At 46.1% G+C, this 16,973-nt stretch overlaps 4 protein-coding genes across 4 annotated transcripts; 1 reads left to right on the forward strand and 3 right to left on the reverse strand.

Annotated features, from left to right (window-relative positions):
* Positions 1-8,265: 8,265 nt before the first annotated feature.
* LOC9630460 (callose synthase 5) lies at positions 8,266-10,327 on the reverse strand. The gene is made up of 7 exons (XM_002961973.2): positions 9,444-10,327; positions 9,197-9,388; positions 9,027-9,127; positions 8,853-8,971; positions 8,705-8,798; positions 8,528-8,638; positions 8,266-8,479 (listed from the first exon to the last, which is right to left on the reverse strand). Exons 4-7 carry the CDS (start codon positions 8,918-8,920, stop codon positions 8,447-8,449), a joined length of 306 nt encoding a protein of 101 aa, XP_002962019.2. The 5' UTR covers positions 8,921-8,971; positions 9,027-9,127; positions 9,197-9,388; positions 9,444-10,327; the 3' UTR covers positions 8,266-8,446.
* Positions 10,328-10,405: 78 nt separating this feature from the next.
* LOC9630461 (pentatricopeptide repeat-containing protein At5g27110) lies at positions 10,406-13,187 on the forward strand. Its single transcript, XM_002961499.2, has 2 exons — positions 10,406-12,609; positions 12,911-13,187. The coding sequence occupies exons 1-2, from the start codon at positions 10,406-10,408 to the stop codon at positions 13,185-13,187; spliced, it is 2,481 nt and encodes an 826-aa protein (XP_002961545.2).
* A 1,359-nt stretch (positions 13,188-14,546) lies between these two features.
* On the reverse strand, positions 14,547-15,417 carry LOC112349974 (cytochrome P450 98A8-like). Its single transcript, XM_024685321.1, has 2 exons — positions 15,373-15,417; positions 14,547-15,306 (listed from the first exon to the last, which is right to left on the reverse strand). The coding sequence occupies exons 1-2, from the start codon at positions 15,385-15,387 to the stop codon at positions 14,674-14,676; spliced, it is 648 nt and encodes a 215-aa protein (XP_024541089.1). The 5' UTR covers positions 15,388-15,417; the 3' UTR covers positions 14,547-14,673.
* LOC112348254 (cytochrome P450 750A1-like) lies at positions 15,413-16,242 on the reverse strand. Its single transcript, XM_024680432.1, has 2 exons — positions 15,542-16,242; positions 15,413-15,422 (listed from the first exon to the last, which is right to left on the reverse strand). The coding sequence occupies exons 1-2, from the start codon at positions 16,240-16,242 to the stop codon at positions 15,413-15,415; spliced, it is 711 nt and encodes a 236-aa protein (XP_024536200.1).
* Between the last annotated feature and the right edge of the window lie 731 nt (positions 16,243-16,973).

A 16,973-nucleotide genomic window follows, 5' to 3' on the forward strand; every position in this document is an offset into this window, starting at 1 on the left:
AGGCCGTTTACACACGTACTAGTTCTTGACTATATCAAGAGCAACAAAGTGTACGCGGTAAGAAGTCAAAGCCGAGTGAAGACGATTATTTAGACTTCGTCCCTTCCAACATCTCGGTGCTATAAATTCCCCAAACCACACCCTGATCTTTAAGAAGCTAAAGAAGTTGGAGAGATCTAGATCATAGTTTAGAATCTGATATCACAATTCTGAGATCAATCATCATGGCGAGCAAGTCCCAGCTGATACTCTTGGCGATGTTTGTGACATTCCTCCTAGGGGGAGTGGACGCCCAGCAGCGATGCAAATCCGGATGGAACTGGGATGGTGAGAAGTGTATCCAGTGCCCGAAAGACTGGTACTGGTATGGCAACGGTTGCCACCAATGCCTCTCCGGATGGAAGTGGAGTGGAAGCAAATGCGTGAGTTGCCCAAGCAGCTGGTACTGGTATAGAAATGGCTGCCATCGCTGCCCTCCTGGTTTGAGCTGGAGTGGTGGTGGAAGCCGCTGCATTAGGATGTGATCACACAACACTGCTGTAATATGACTTCACCACGGCATTTGCAGGAATAAAGATTTTCTGTAATAAACCTGGAGTTTGAAGGAAAACTGTGGCATTTGCAGGAATAAAAGCTCTTGCAGCTTCGATTGTAGCATTCCCATTAGCCGTGTTGAGGAAGCAATCCACCTGCAATTAGAGTTTTTGAGGTGGCTTTTCTTGGTTTGATCGGTTTGGAGATGTTATCTAGCCCCCCTTATTTTGACTCAAAGTTTGCAACCTTTGTAATTTCTCCGTAATTTCTTGTTGCATAGACTATGAAGGGACTGTCCAAGAGAGACTGGTGGGCGGCGAGGACATTTGAACGCAAGGACTATTGACTTCGTATTGGATGCTACGCCAAAAGATCTGATGGCTCTTGTCGTAGACATCCCCATGCATTGTCCATTATGCTTGGCTGCATGTACTCAACTTCATATGGTGGAGGATTACTCGTCTCAAGCTCGAAGGAGACGGCTGTAAAGCTCGGCTTACACATTTAGCATGAACCTTGGAATCTTTCACATGGTGTAGAAATCGTCTCTTTTTTCAATTGTTTGCAGTTAAGAGCTTAAAATATGAGAAGATTCCAAAAGAATGTCCGAATATTTCAAAAGAATCTGCGAGAAGAGATCTGGAAGGTGGGAAAAAGTTGGTTAGGGCAGTGGAAGAGATGGAGCACGAGTGGAGTGCAGAGCCAGAGCTTGAGGATGTGGTGCAAAGGAGCAGACATGGTTACTGGGTGGCTGTGAGTGAGGTGTCCTGAGCAGGTTTGGCTTGCGAGCAATCAGAGAATACGCACTGCATTGTGGACAGGCATGGCTATGCCTGTTAGCTGATGTATTGGCAGAGTTTCTTATGAACCAAGAGCAATTTATTTCTCCATTGTAGTTTCAGAAGTGTTGATTTAGGATTAACTTGTGTGTGCTTGTAATAGTTGTCATTTTGATGACAACTACTACACAAATCCCAAGTCAACACTTCTGGAACTACAATGGAGAAAGAAATTGCTATTAGTTCATAAGCAACTCTGCCAATACATCAAGTAAGATGTGTAGCATAGTGTGTATTCTCTGATTGCAGACTTACTCCATGTGACACCTCACTCACATCCGCTGTGTGACCATATCTGCTCTCTTCTGTGCTACACCCTCTGGCCTCAGCTCTACTTAGCCGTGTTCCACTGGATCTCTTCGCACAGATTCTTTTAGAATATTCAAATATTCTTTTAAAATCTTCTCAACTTCTCATAAAGCTCTTAACTGCAAAAAATTGAAAAAAGAGACAATTTCTGCCATCGACAGATGGAAGATCTCAGCACGTTATGCTTCGCTCCTCCAAACATGCACTTGGCAAGATTGATCTTGTGATCCTGCAGGCAGATCGCTTTGACATATACCCTGCAGCGAGCATTCTACACAGAAGAACCTTCGCTGGTAAGCTGTCAAAAGAGCTCCTCGCCTCTCTAAAGTTTTGGGCGAACACAGTGATTATTGAATTAGTCAATCACTCGGGGCATGGTTTCAAACACTCTCCTTGCTTCCAATGCATAGCCTGTTTGGCATACAATTCTCTCACAGGCATCTTGCCCTTCAGGCGATCATGTCAGTAAGATTATCAATGTAAATGTTTGTACTTAAGTGTAAATGTGGGACTTGACAGGAATTTAACAGGAATGCAAAAACAAGAGCATCATCATCAAAAATAATATGAAACCTAAAAATAAAAGAAAAAACTTGTACTAGAGCACTGTTGTTCAAGACATTTAAAACAGTTTAGAAAAAAGAAAAAATAAAAGAGAAAGACAAAGCTAGAGAAAGAAATCCAAAATCTCCTTCCTCTTCCTCTGCACAAGAGAGAAACCAAAGAATGGTTTTTCTTCTCTTTTCTTTTGTCCTTCTCTCCTCCTTGCTCCTGTCATTGATCGATGAGGGGATTCCTGAATTCGTAATCACGGAAACAATATATGAATCAATATCATGTAAAAAGATTTGAATTTAATATACTTTTTCAAGAGTCAAAGGGTCAACGCAATACTTCCTCTAGTGTCCACATTGCGATCCACGCGGAGGAGTTTGGAGCTCTTGTGTTGAGATGTGGCAGATTAAATGCCCTGGAAGCAGGCAAGCTCTTGCACGCTCTGATTGCGCAGCTGCGAGTCCATGGCCGCCACTCGCTCACCAGGATCGGCAATCTTCTTGTGGAGATGTATGGCAAATGCGGCAGCACGGACGACACACGCACGGCATTCGATGCCATCGCCGACAAGAATGTCTTACCTTGGGGCTTCTTGATCGCAGCCTACGCTAGCAGGGATGAGAGATTTAATGTTCTTGGGGAGATGTGCTTGGAGGGAGTGAAGCCGGAGGTTCACTCCCTCCGGTGAGGTCTTGCTTGACGCTGGAGCAGGGCAACCTTGTTCGATCGCTCCTCGAGGAGTGTGGGCTTAGCAGGGATTTGCAGATTGCCACAGAGATTCGGAGGATGTGTGGATTTCTCCATGTCTGGCTGTTGAGAATCTTGGACAGAAAGATTTGCTGGCCTGGAACGCGATGATCGACGCTCATGCCCAGTGCGGGCAATGCAATGAGGCATTTGCAATTTACGAGAGGATGCCTTTGCTGTGACGATCTGGGCAATGGAGAAGAGATCCATGCTTGTGTCGTGAGGAATGGGACGTTGCCATGTCCACTGCATTGGTGCGCTGATACGGTCGCTGTGGAAATCCAGAGAAAGCAATGACTGTGTTTGTGAAAACAAGGATGTGGGGCTATGGACTGCGATGATCCTCTGCCTCGCTCAGAAGCAAAGGATCATGGAAGCCATTCGAGTGGAATAGCACTCCATCCTGGAACATCCTTCAACTGGACCATATTTCTCAAGTGGTGGATAAAATGTTGCCTTGTCATTCTTCCCTGCTGTTTATTCTGGGGATGCAATGATGCCGGAGAATGACAACTCTAGATTCGTTGAGTTTGCATTGGGCTGCCTGCTCTCAAACAAGGTTTCTGAGCAAGCAACTTTATGCTGGTTGCTCTCCTCCAAGGATTCTCGAGTTCTTCAAGGTCTGGGATAAGCACAGGCATGATCAGCTCAAGAGCCATGGAGTTTCTGTGTTATACTGGAGGAGATGTTCTGACCAGGGACGATCTAGTTGTTGGTAAAATGCTTTGAAGTCACATGCTTTGAAGCTAGCTGTTTGAGAGATGGAACACCATGGTCCAAGACCAGCCATCCCGAAGAAGCTCTCTTGAAGGTGGTAAGGCTGATACGTTCACGTTTACCAGTTGCGAGCATGCATTGCTACAAACAGTCAGTACAGTGTTACAAAAAATGGCGTGGAATGGCCCTCAACATTTTTTAGTTCTTTTTGTGCAAGTTCAGCATAATCCACGCTCCATCCCAGATCCTCATGACCCTAACCATGATTTCCTGCGGTAATCGGCATCCTTATCAACTGCTCCAAGACCCAGAGGCTCGGTCTTGCAAGAGGGACAAATGAGATGCAGTGGTGTGGAGTTCCAGATCAGGCCATATCCAAGACGCTCTGGATATCTTCTCCCAGATGGATGCCTATGCGGAAACTGGCATGCCTCAGCCAGCGCAAGACCTCTCATTGGGATTTCATGTTCAAGTCGGAGACAATGGTGGTCAACTCTCTTATGCAAAGGTTTGACAGGATGAGCTTCCACTCCAGGAGCAGATATCATCTCATGGACTGCCATGATCTCAGCTCACACTTAGCACAGCTGGAACTCTAAGTCAATGGAACTGTTCCAGAGGATGCAACAGTGGAGCCAAATCAAGTGACTTTTATGAGTATCTTGACCAGGAGCGGTTGGTGGTCACCTGTTTCATATGGTTGATCTTCTTGGACGAGTTGGGTGCTCAAGCATGCGCAAGAGATGGGAGAGTCTAACTCTTCTCGTAAAACCAAGGAATTGCTACCGTGTGCGATGGTGGAGAGCTTTTGGAGGATGGTAGGAGACTGAGATATGGCCTCATGATTGTGGAAGAGCACTAGATTCCTCAGATATTCCAACAGGTCCAAGGATGTGACTTTGCTTGTGGCTCAAACCCCACCCTTGTTTAGAAATTTGTTCTTGTAACTTCCCTATGGGAAATGTGAGACTGCTGGCTCGATTGTTGGCGAAGACAATCTCCACCATCACAACATTGTGGCATGGAGATTATCTTCATGAACAAACTGCTGTTTCAGCTCTAACTTTTATCAGACTAGTAAGCTTTAATTTTCTTGCTCTTTTCTGTCAAATTTGTTTCACCACCTTCGGACTCTTAAAAGAAGTTGCCGTCAAGCAAGGTAGAAATGCTGGTTAACTTTCGAACTTAGAAGGACTATGCACACGGATTACGCTCCAAGCAATGCATCATAGCCCGGAAGTTGACACTCCAGTGATGTTTGTTGAAATTTGTAATTATCTTGTCCCGAAAATGTTATTTTTTTCTATTGTTATCACTGACTAATTGAAACTTTTAATGCTGTAGCGCATTGATGATCGATATGCACTTCAAAATCCACCCCCCGTGAGAATGTGTTTCTGACAATAAATTCTTTATCATAAACTGAGTAATGAGATTCAGCACTTGAAAATTTATGACTTTCAAAAGCAATTACATTATTGTCTTGCATGAGCACAACACTGATTCCAGCATCACTTGCATATGTCATCACTATGAACGACTTTGCAGGATTTGGAAGAACAAAGACAGGAGCCGTCGTCACTGCCATTTGCCACCCTGACGTCCAATGGTTCCTTAGTCATCAAGCCCAGCCACTGTAGTATTGCTCTTGACATGAAGTTGTGAGAACAACCATTATCCAGCAACTCTTGGCCTTTTAACTAACTTATGGCATGCAATTTGTAGCTTTGCACATGTAAATTTTTTGCACGTCCACGTGGCAAATGTTTATTCACATGAGCATCAATGACTAATCCATGACACATAGCTTCTGAGGGCTCAGGAATGGCTTGGTGTGCTGGGCTCGGAGCATCATGATCAGAGCAGCCTCAGGTTGGGAGGAGAACTCGCAGCAGTCCAAGAACCATAGCAATACTTGGATTATTCATGCCCAGATTGCCCAGAGATGCTTGATTTTTAGGGTAAAAGTTGGGCTTTTTCCAAAAGATTTGAGATGGGGTTATTATTGGCCTATAAGCTACAATCGGGCTAAACATGCTATTGTAAGCCACAAGGACATGCAAGTCCTCAACTTGGTGGACATTAAGATACCCCTCCAATATATTTTTCTATCTGCTCAACTACAATATTAATTCTTCCATCATTGCCTTGGGATCCCCCATGGCATCTCTTTTTCTTTTGCATTGACATCAATTCATGTAGTGCTTCTTGCAACTCCAAAACCACCACATATCAATCGTGGACAATAGCCACCTCATTCTTGCTCACTTCTTGAACTTGTTAAATCACTTTGTGGTAGGGATTGTGAAGATTCTAGGCTAAACTATGAGAATCCATTGACACTCACATATTTCGCATGAGAGGGACCATTCCATTGAGATTTAGTAGCATGGCTAAAAGGAACCTCAGGCATGACCTCAAGCTTCTCTAGAGAATGGTGAGAATACTCTATATCCAAATCTTTTTCAGTGGAAAGACATGAAGTCACCTCAGAAAGATTGGTTGCTACTGCCTTGCCACTCAGGCCTTTGACCCGTGCCAATTGTGATCCTTCTACAAAGTCTCCCACTCAAGGAAAGCTTGCTCTTTCTCACATCCTCCTCACTGTTGAACTCCAAACATACCCATACCACCCTCTTAAGCATCTTTTCCCTTGGCACTAGCTAGAGGTGTTGCCATTGGTGTCTTTCCTTGGGTGTGCTCTTTTTCCTTCTCAGCAATATCAATCTCACTCTGCTTTGCTTTGTAGAATATTCACCCGGTCTTGAATTGGATCTACCATTGGCCATCTACCTACATTCAACTCATCAAGAAGATGCCACAACAATATTGGGTTAGTGATTAACAAAAGAAACTCACACTTTAGAAGCTAATTCTCTCCCCCATATATAAATCATCACACAATGTCTCTAATATCAAGAAGGGTGCAATGAACAAACTCATCACTCAAGCTACATGGTATGGAAAATCTGACATGTCAGCCTAGTGATGCTTCCCTGATCTCTCACTAATATAACCCTGTCACCCTTTGCTTGCTAGTGGTGGCCTTACAATGCAAAACAAGTTTGCACACTTGACTTAGCCTTGCAGTGCACTTAAGATGCCAACACAAGATCTCCAAACATGCTTACTTCGAGGTACTCTAGACACTAAAAGAAACACACTTGCTGTTCAAACAAAAAACCCATACAAAACAAACATGAGCACACTTCAATCCAAGCTATACTCAAGATGCTCATAAGTAACCACACTCACTCTAGAACACACTAAGACATGTTGTCAAATACAGAATCCCCAAGGGGTGGGGTGAGGTTTGGCCTCACCTAACCCTCACTCCACTCTTATTCTCCAGCTCTGAGGGATCTCAGAATTCCCTCATAAACCCTAATCCACATCACTACCTACTAGGAAATTGAGAGCTTACTTTGTTCCAAGTAATACTGAGTTAAAAATTCGAGACAAGCTTCATGACTTTAAGCAACAAGGTACCCATGTTCAAGAATTTTTATCCTTGGTCTTGGAAGTAGAGGACATGACAAATAAATAAAAAATGCACCAATGTATATGGGGACTAAAGAAAGCTCTGTGTAGAGGTTGAGAAGGCCTTACCTAACATTTTTGTGGATGCCATGGAATACTTGCGACATTCATGGCGATCTGGAGGATATGAACTTTAAAAGGAAGTAGACAGCTAGGAGTCATGGACAAAGAAATTTAAGCAACTGAGTATGGGCTCTGTTACATTTACAATGACCCAGGACATCTCTTCTGGTAGTGCCACTTAAGACCAAGAAGACTGGAGAAGTGGCATCCTCCTCCACTCCAGCAGCCACGCAAGCAACATCACACCCTAAGCTTCCGAACGTCTTACCACAGATGAGTGCTGCTCAAGCAAAGGCTAAATTTGGGCTGCACGATACCTTTTGGTTGAAGATTTACCAAAGAATATTCTAGAATATACTTTGTTGTCACCCATGCACTATATGCCCATTCTAATTCATACACAATTCAACATAGGCATTGAGCCAATAATATGTAGATCAGAACTTATGTTGCAGGCTCTTGTTTCTTGGCTGTGAGCAAGTTGCAGCAAACTCATTGTGTAGGTGGAATGGGGTTTGTTCAAACATGTGATGGTATGCAAGAGATGAAAAGTGTTGGTTGCGGTGGTGTTGGTCTTCCAGAGCCAATGTTAAGTGCTTTGATCAAGAAAGCTGAAGATCATGAAGGTTCCCACCAATCAATCTTCTCCTAGGCATGCTACAAGGTTGGATCTTATTCTCATTTGATCCTCTTGCTGGCAAGTCCTTGTTCATGAGTACTACCAAATCAACAACAAGGAGCATTTCAATTTGTATTGATGAAGGCTTTTTCACATGAGTTTGATCCAAGAGGAAGTTGACAAAGGCAGTTGTGCAGAGGAAGATGTTTTTGAGCGAGAAATCATTATGCAGCTCATACAATGGAACAACGTCAGCAACAAGAGCTGCCACAAGCATCGCCAGGACGAATTTTCAGTATCACCAGGACGATTTTCAACACTAGGCCGTGCATTGTCCAGGCATGGTGGAAGTTATCTTCTAATACAATACATGAGAGCTTGGAATCTTGCTAAGTGACAAAATTTAATAGCTTTCTTGTATGGTTTGAGGATTCCTTTGCCGGAAGTGAGAGCTGAGAGGTTCGAACAAGTGAAAGTACACTGAGTCACGGTATTCCTAGCAGAAAGCCATCAGGTGTTCAAGCTAGATATCGTGACCGTTCGCTATTGCATCATCCTGTAAACCTTAAATTGCAAACCCGACTACCGAACAAGGTAAACGTACCTCTTCTAGTTTCATGATGGCTTGGGACGCGCCGGCAGCATCAAGCAGAAGGATGTTGTAGTCCTTGATGTCCTTTTTCTTCTTGGTCACATCAGTGTTCATAGCTTGGATCTGCACAAAATATTGTTGTAAGAAAAACTATTTTGCGAGAACATAAACAACGAAAAGAAACAATACTTCAGAATCCACTTCCGCTCCGTCTTGCCGTGTCACAGACGTGAGTACGTCAAACAAAATACCAGCTGTCTGATAAGCTTTCGCAAGCGACGCCCTGTTAATCCAAATCACAGTGAAGCTTTGACATTCAAATTCATGGCTATGAGACCTGTCCTGATGGTCGGCCTCCGAAGCCCTGACGTGTTTGTCGTAATAGTTTTGGTAGAAGCGCTGCATCTCCCGCGCATCGCTTCTTTCACGCCTCGCAAGCCTGGAGGGCTCCTCATCCTGCCCAAAAGAAATAAGAACACCAAGACAGCGAAAAAAAAAGAAAACTCCAGACCTTCTCCAGCCGCAGCAGAAGCGCCGTCTTGAACTGCCGGACTCCTCGACCACTCGAAGAAGGATCATCATAGTGAGCTCTGTCGTAAGCATAGAATCGACCTATCAATCCACGAGAAGAACATAGATAAGAAACCGACCATTCTAAAGAATCGCTATATAAAAACTTACAAAGATAAAGCCACTCGTTGGCTGTCTTGGCAACACGGAGTATGGCGGCAATAGGACCCAAGGACGATGGCACGACCTCGCTATCGAATTCGGTCCGGAACGTCCCATCGTCGTCATTGCTCACGACGATGGAGATCGATCAGAGGCGGCGTAATATCGAATCTCTACTCCAATAGATGATGGATCCCAAACCTGCAAGCATTGTGAGCCTGAAATCCTGGACAGGCAGGAGATGCGAGCTCGCTACCTAATCGCCGAGGCGCCAAAACCCCAGGGTTCTTGCTCCTCGCCTAGACGATGAACAGCGATAGTCCCAGCACGAAAGCCGCCATTTGCTTCTGGCGCTCCCTGCGGGGTGTCAAGAACACTTGCGGTTCGATTCTTCCACTCTTAATCTGTTGAAAACTAAGGAAGAAGACAAAAACTCTATCACTCAGATATCATCTCATTATACATACACGGGTAAAAGTCAGATCCACCACGTGTCATCACGTGTCTCAGCCGTATGGTGATCCTACCCCACTCAGCCGAGATCAGCGTGTGAAGGCTGTATCAGAAAAAATAAACTAATGCTAAACCACTGTGAATCTATCTCACTCCCCCCACTCAGCCAAGAAAAGCTGAGTTCATGAAATTAGCATTTTGTGGTGTTGAACAACAGTAGCAGCACATTCCAAGGTACCCAAGCTTGCACACAGCTCAGTTTGTACCAGGACCTGTTAGGAACCAGCATTTTGTTCCATCTCCCCCACTCAAATGTGATCTCTCCATCAACCTCAAGGCCCTTGCGCACAGCAATTCCCAGGAAGAGAAGAAGCCTCTTGGCAGCATCAGCAAATCTCCAGCCCAAGGTAGCTTTCCCTTGTAGCAGCAGAGGCATCAAATCGTCTCCAACAGTAGCAAGCAGTGCCACAACCCTTCCAATTCAAATCCAGGCCAGGCTCGATCAAGAACCGCCTCCATTTTAGGGTTGCCTGCACAAGACAAAATAAACAAGAAAACCTCCATCTTGATATTTGCAATTCACAGCCGCTCTAGATCAGGGGGCTCGTCGTCTTCCTCCTCTTCCTCCTCCATTCAGCCTAGGGTTTAATCCCTGAGCTCTGATACCATGTTGAAAACTAAGGAAGAAGAGAAAAACTCTATCGCTCGATGGTCGAATTAAGCAACCTTTACTAAATGCCACGTAAGTGGATAACTTATGGGCGAATGGTCAACTCTAAGTCCAAAATGCTTCTTCCGCTGGACGCAGAGGAGTTTGGGGCTCTTGTGTCAAGATGTGGCAGATCCAATGCCCTGGAAGCAGGCAAGCGCTTGCACGCCCTGATCGCGCAGCTGCGATTCCATGGCCGACATTCGCCCACCAGGATCGGTAATCTTCTCGTGGACATGTATGGCAAATGCGGCAGCGCGCACGACGCGCGCACAGCATTTGATGCCATCGCCGACAAGAACGTCTTCTCTTGGGGCTTCTTGATCGCGGCCTATGCTAGCACGGATGAGAGATTTAAGGTTCTTCGGGAGATGTGCTTGGAGGGAGTGAAACCGGACAAGGTGGCGTTCCTTAGACTGGTGAGGTCTTGCTTGACGCTGGCGCATGGCAACCTTGTTCGATCGCTCCTCGAGGAGTGTGGGCTTAGCAGGGATTTGCAGATTGCCACAGAGCTTTTGAGGATGTATGGATCACTGCAGGAAGGCCGAATGGCTGGAAATTTTTTTGAGAGTCTTGGACAGAAAGATCTGGTGGCCTGGAACGCGATGATCGATGCTCATGCCCAGTGCGGGCAATGCAAAGAGGCATTTGCAATTTACGAGAGGATGCCTTTGCAAGCGGACAAAGTCACCTACACGACGCTTCTTTCATGCTGTGACGATCTGGTCGATGGAGAAGAGATACATGCTTGTGTAGTGAGGGATGGGATCGAATGGGACGTTGCCATGTCCACTGCATTGGTGCGTTGCTACAGTCGCTGCGGAAATCCAGAGAAAGCAGTGGCTGTGTTTGAGAATTTCTCAGGGAACAAGGACGTGGGGATGTGGACTGCGATGATCCTCTGCCTCTCTCAGAACCAAAAGATCACGGAAGCAATTCAAGTTTTCCGAGAGATGGAACAGCAAGGTTTCCGAGCAAGCAGCTTTACGTTGGTTGCTCTCCTTCAGGGATTGTCGAGCTCTTCGAAGTCTGGGTTTAGCACAGGCATGATAAACACGATCAGCTCGAGAGCCATGGAGTATCTGTGTTCTACTGGAGGAGATGTTTCGACCAGGGACGATCTAGTTGTTGCTACAGCACTGGTGAAATGCTTTGGAAGTCACGCGAGAATCAATGAAGCTGAGGAGGTGTTTGAGAGATTTCGACTCTGTAGATTCGACTTGGTGCTCTGGAATGCCATGGTATGGGCTTATGCCGAGACCAGCAATCCTGAAGAAGCTCTGTTCGTGCTGAAAAAGATGGATCTGGAAGGTGGTAAGGCTGATACGTTCACGTTGGCGACTGTTTTAACTGCGTGTGCTACCAGTTGCGAGCATGCATTGCTACAAACGAGCTTTCTTCATGATCGAGCGACCAGTTTGGGGCTTGGATCCGATCCAGTCGTGGTAGCAGCACTTATCAACTCGTACTCCAAGTCCCAGAGGCTCGGCCTTGCGAGGAGCGCTTTCGAAGGACTACCGACAGACAAACGAGATGCAGTGGTGTGGAGCTCCATGATCATGGGATATGCAAGATCAGGCCACATCCAAGACGCTCTGGAGATCTTCTCCAAGATGGATCATCCGGACAAGATCACAATCGCGCAGGTGCTGGATGCCTACGCGGACCTGGCATGCCTCAGCCAGTGCAAGGCCGCTCATCGGGATTTCGTGTCGCCAAACCAAGAGCTCGAGTCGGAGACAATGGTGGCGAACGCTCTTGTACACATGTACGCGAAGTGTGGGAGCCTGGACGAGGCCAGGAGAGTTTTCGACAGGATGAGTTTGCAGTCCAGGAACATCGTCTCGTGGACTGCCATGATCTCGGCTTACGCCCAGCACGGCCGGAGCTCCGAGTCGATGGAACTGTTCCAGAGGATGCAGCAGCGAGGAGTGGAGCCGAATCAAGTGACTTTCATCAGTATCTTGAGCTCTTGCAGCCACTCGGGCTTGATCGATCATGCAGCGTACTGTTTCTACAGCATGGAGCAAGATCACAGCTTGGTGGCGTCCCAGAGTCATCTGGTTCATATGGTTGATCTTCTCGGACGGGCTGGGATGCTCAAGCACGCGCAAGAGATTGGGGAGTCTAGCTCTTCTCGCAAAAGCGAGGAATTGCTTCCGTGCGCGATGGTGGAGAGCTTGCTTGGAGGATGCTACACGCAAGGAGACCGAGAGATGGCCTCCAAGATTGTGGGAAGAGCGCTAGAATCTCCCTCGGCGTACGTTAAATATTCCAACATTCGTCAGGTCCAGGTATCTTGAAACCGTGCTGGCCTCGAGCGTTAGTCGTCCACACCTTTTTACATACATCTGGAGAAGCAAGTTCCCCAACAAACCCTTCCAATCAAATCCGCCCAAAGAGATTTGCTCGTGGATCCTGAAAGAGCGCTTGGAGGAGACGATCCAGAAGTCCAGAACATCTCAGCTGTCACTATGGCGAATGATTGGAGCGCGGTGGAGTGGACCAAGTCGTCCGGCTCCAGCATTCGATGGAAGAATTCGATGAAACCTTGCGTCCAGGAGCACGGACATTGCGATCGATGCGGTGGAGTTTGGGGCCCTTGTGTCGAAATGTGGGACGCATGCAAGCGCGGCTGCAATTCCATGGCCGCCACTCGCCCACCAGTATCGGCAATCCTCTGGTGGACATGTATGGCAAGCGCACGACAAGCGCGGGGCATTCGATGCCATCGCCGAGAAAAACGTCTTCTCTTGGGGCTTCAAGATTGCGGCCCATCCTTGCAGCGAGGAGGTGGATGAAGCCGGACACAAGGTAGCGTTCGTTAGCCTGGTGTAACGCTGGAGGAGTGGCCTTTCAGGGATTTCGCCACATAGATTGCGAGGAAGTATGGATCGCTGCAGGAAGGTTGACTGGCTGGAAAAAATTACAGAAAGATCTGGTGGCGATGATCGATGCTTATGCCCAGTGAATTTGCAAGTTTGCCTGCGCGTGGGATCGATTGGGACGTCGCTATGTCCACAGCACAGGTGAAAAGCTTTGGGAGTCGCGGGAGGATCAATGAAGCGGGCTATGCCGAAGAAGCTGCTCAAAAAGGAAGGCTGATAAGTTGTGGAGTAGATAAAAGCACGACTGGATCGGATCTAAGCCTCTGCTCGATCGTCAAGAAAGCTCAATAGCTATAGCAAATGCATGCTCGCAACCGCTCGCAACTGGTAGCACACAATTAGAACATCCAAGACGCTGGGCCACATCCAAGACGCTATGGAGATCTTCTCCAAGATCGATCATCCGGACAAGATCATAATCGCCCAGGTGCTATGCGAATCTGGCACGCCTCAGCCAGTGTAAGGCCGCTCATCGGGATTTCATGTTGCCAAACCAAGAGCTCGAGTTGGAGACAATGGTGGTCAACGCTCTTGTACAGGAAAGTTTTTGACAGGATGAGCTTCACCGTGTGCAATGGTGCAGAGCTTGCTATTGGAGGATGCTACAAGACCGAGAGATTCCAAGGTTGTGGGAAGAGCACTAGATTTGCTAGTTACGATGGTGAATTTGCTTGTGGCAACAGTAACTGCCAAACTCATGAATGCACGCAACAAACCCTACTCTTTGCTGTGAAATTTGTTTCTTTTAAGAACTTGTGAGACTGCTTTAAGTATGTTTTACGAAAACATGGCACCAGTTGAGAGATACAATTGCAATTGCTTGTGCTGCATGGAGCTCCTTGCAACTCAATGTTAACAATAGAAACAATAAAGTTTTAGGGGCAAGATGCTTACCAATCTTGACACAGTGTAAGATCACATCACGTTCTCCCTGGGCTTGGAGATGTTCTTCAACACATGGAAGTAAGTTTTGCAAACTTTCAAGAACCTACGGGTATTTATTTCTTGCCAGTTTAATTTTTCTTCACTCACTTCAATGTAAATGAAAAAAAGAGTAATGGTTTGACAGCTCTGCGCGTATACGAGAACGGTGGTTGTAGTTAATCGGCCTTGGCCCAGGACCACTTGATCATGACCTTCATGGAACGTGTGCTCGTATGGCCCAGGGGAGATCCGGAAACTGGTGTAGCCATACGTCGTATCCTCCTGCAAGGATGTTAATTCCAAAAATGTGGCTGGATGTTCTTGTTCTTCTGCTTCTAATCATCGCCTCCTCATTCTTCGGAAAATCGCAAGCTCAACACAGATAGGAAGGTACCACCAGAACCAAAGGAATATTGGTGCCAGTGGCTCCGGAAAACGATTGTCATTCAAGTCAAAGACTGGATATGTTTGGATCAGCGCACTGATATATAATAGTCCGGCAGTTGAATTCCTCATTCATACAGAGATTTGCAGCTCAACCGGGGACTTGCGACAGCTGTTAGCTCTGAAGCCAGCTTGCTTGCGATTGTACCACCCTTCTCCATCAGGTCGACCGAGTTTTGATCCGGTGGAAGGCTCCAATCAAAGGCATGAATCAGGCTTGCAACTGCAAAGGGGATGAAACGAACAGCAACTGGATGCCCCGGGCACATCCTGCGTCCAGCAGAAAATGGGATCATCTCCAGCTGCGCTTCTTGTCCGACCACCTTGATCTCCGTTCCTTGAAAGCGTTCAGGACGGAAGTCTTCTGGGTCAAGCCAGTGTTTTGGATCTCGTCCAATTGCCCAGATGTTGATGAGCACAGTGGACTCTTTCGGGATCTTGTAGCCAGCTAGAACAGCTTCCTTGGGATTAAAATGAGGGACTCCAAGTGGGCCTGTTGGATGAAGTCGCAACACCTCTTTCAGGATTGCGTGCATGTAAGGCAAGCCGGGGACATCTGAAGGCCTTAGGAGGCGCTCGGTCCCGATTGCCTCTTGGATTTCTTCCTGCGCTTTTTGCATGACAGGGGGATTCTGAATCACTTCTGCCATCGCCCACTCTACAGCTCCCTTCATGTCGTCAATTCCCGCTACAACCAGGTCCTGAAACAAACATCCGACATAGCCCTGATTAGAAAACTGTCCATGGAGAACTTTGCGGATACTTACAGTGACGAGGGCCATAATTGATATATCTGAGAGATTATTATCAGCATCGTCTTGCAGAGACAGAAGCACATCCGTCCAGTCCTTGGGAATGAATTTCTTGCCCGAGGATTCAATGTCGAGTTTGCACTGTTTGTGTTCTTGGATAATACCAGCAAGAAGAGACTCCAACTTTGGCATCAGATCATCCCTCATTCTCCGGTTCACTCCATGGAGATCAAGACAATCAAGTGGCGGTATGAACTTCCCGACATTGATGCTCAGGGTTTGCTTCTCAATCAGGCTGATCAAATCCACAACCGGCACATCTCTCTTTCCAAAGAGAACCTGGCAGAACGCACCAGAGACAAACTTACCAATGAAATGTTTGAGATTGATGACTTTGGAGGCGGTGGCAAGACGTCCAATATCTTTGACCACGAGCGCCATTTCAGATTCTTGGTAAGCAGCAGCAGCATCCAGCCTGCTGGGATTCAGCAAGTGTCGAGCCGTGATCATCTTCAGGTTCTTCCAGGACTCTCCATAAGGAGCAAGCACAACATCTTTCCATCCGAAGCTGAAGTATTCTCCGAATTTTGAAAGTGGCCTGTAAGCAAACTCCACATCATGAGCTCTCAGGACCTCCCTGGCCATCTCAGAGCTGTTCACAACTATGTAAGACACAAGCCCGAGCTTGATATGGATTATGGGTCCATAGATCTTTGTGAGGCTTGCAAAGTGACGGTGCAGCGGATTCCTGAGAGAAAGAAGTGATCCTAAAACTGGGAGAGGCATAGGACCTGGTGGAAGCTGACCATGTTGAGCTTGCACTTTTCTGAGGAATGAGGAGGCGATCATGATTAGAAGCAGAACAACAACAAAAGCCAGGCACATTTTCGGAATCAAGCTTTGAAGTGAAAAACCTAAATCCATCATCTGATTTTAACTTGACAATTAATGAGCCAAGTCAAGTCCAACTATATGTATGGTTGGTACTGATTGATTCCAATGACTCTTTCATGGGCTGACTTTTGGTTGTTGAGTTAAATAATTGAACTATCTGTGATGGTTGAATTGAAAAATGTTATAACCAAGAATAGATCTTTACCTATTCTTTGAGAACATCTGCACTTATTGCCACATGTTTTAACTGCTCGGGCACAACCCCGTGAAGGCCACATACACACCTGTTAACTGCCAAAATGGGCTTGCACCCAAGTTGCCTATTCTATGTGGTAATGGGCTGGTAGAGGCTTTCTGTATAGGTTGTGGAGGCATTAACAAGGATTGAATTGTTGGTCATTATTGTATCTAAATTAGTTCTTCTGCATATGCTCTTTAGGTAACTTAACATGGCTGCTACCAAATAAAATATAAGTTACAATACTATCTTTGTGATTATGGGTATTGAAGTTACTTGTCAACTAATCCTTTTTCCTTATTGCTTTTTCCTTATTCCTTATTGCCATGGTTTATTATGGTTATTATTGACCTGAACCATAATAAAGGGTTCAGGTCAATATTGCTGAACCCGTTATTAGTCTTTGCCTAGAGAAATTGGTAATCACATGTACATTTAGACTAGAAGGGCACTAAGGAAGGAAATCTTAAATTATTATTTAGTC

This window comes from Selaginella moellendorffii, unplaced genomic scaffold (genome assembly GCF_000143415.4).
Source record: "Selaginella moellendorffii unplaced genomic scaffold, v1.0 SELMOscaffold_1, whole genome shotgun sequence".
NCBI classification, from domain to species: Eukaryota; Viridiplantae; Streptophyta; class Lycopodiopsida; order Selaginellales; family Selaginellaceae; genus Selaginella; species Selaginella moellendorffii.

Bases quoted from the DNA above. Each gene is read 5' to 3' on its own strand.
- LOC9630460 (XM_002961973.2), bottom strand. From the start codon at position 8,920: ATGCAGCGCTTCTACCAAAACTATTACGACAAACACGTCAGGGCTTCG. The intron at 8,799-8,852 runs GTCTCATAGCCA...TTGGATTAACAG, and splicing joins GAGGCCGACCATCAGGACAG to GGCGTCGCTTGCGAAAGCTT. The intron at 8,480-8,527 runs GTACGTTTACCT...TAAGGTTTACAG, and splicing joins CCATCATGAAACTAGAAGAG to GATGATGCAATAGCGAACGG.
- LOC9630461 (XM_002961499.2), top strand. From the start codon at position 10,406: ATGGTCAACTCTAAGTCCAAAATGCTTCTTCCGCTGGACGCAGAGGAG. The intron at 12,610-12,910 runs GTACGTTAAATA...CCTTGCGTCCAG, and splicing joins GCGCTAGAATCTCCCTCGGC to GAGCACGGACATTGCGATCG.
- LOC112348254 (XM_024680432.1), bottom strand. From the start codon at position 16,242: ATGTGCCTGGCTTTTGTTGTTGTTCTGCTTCTAATCATGATCGCCTCC.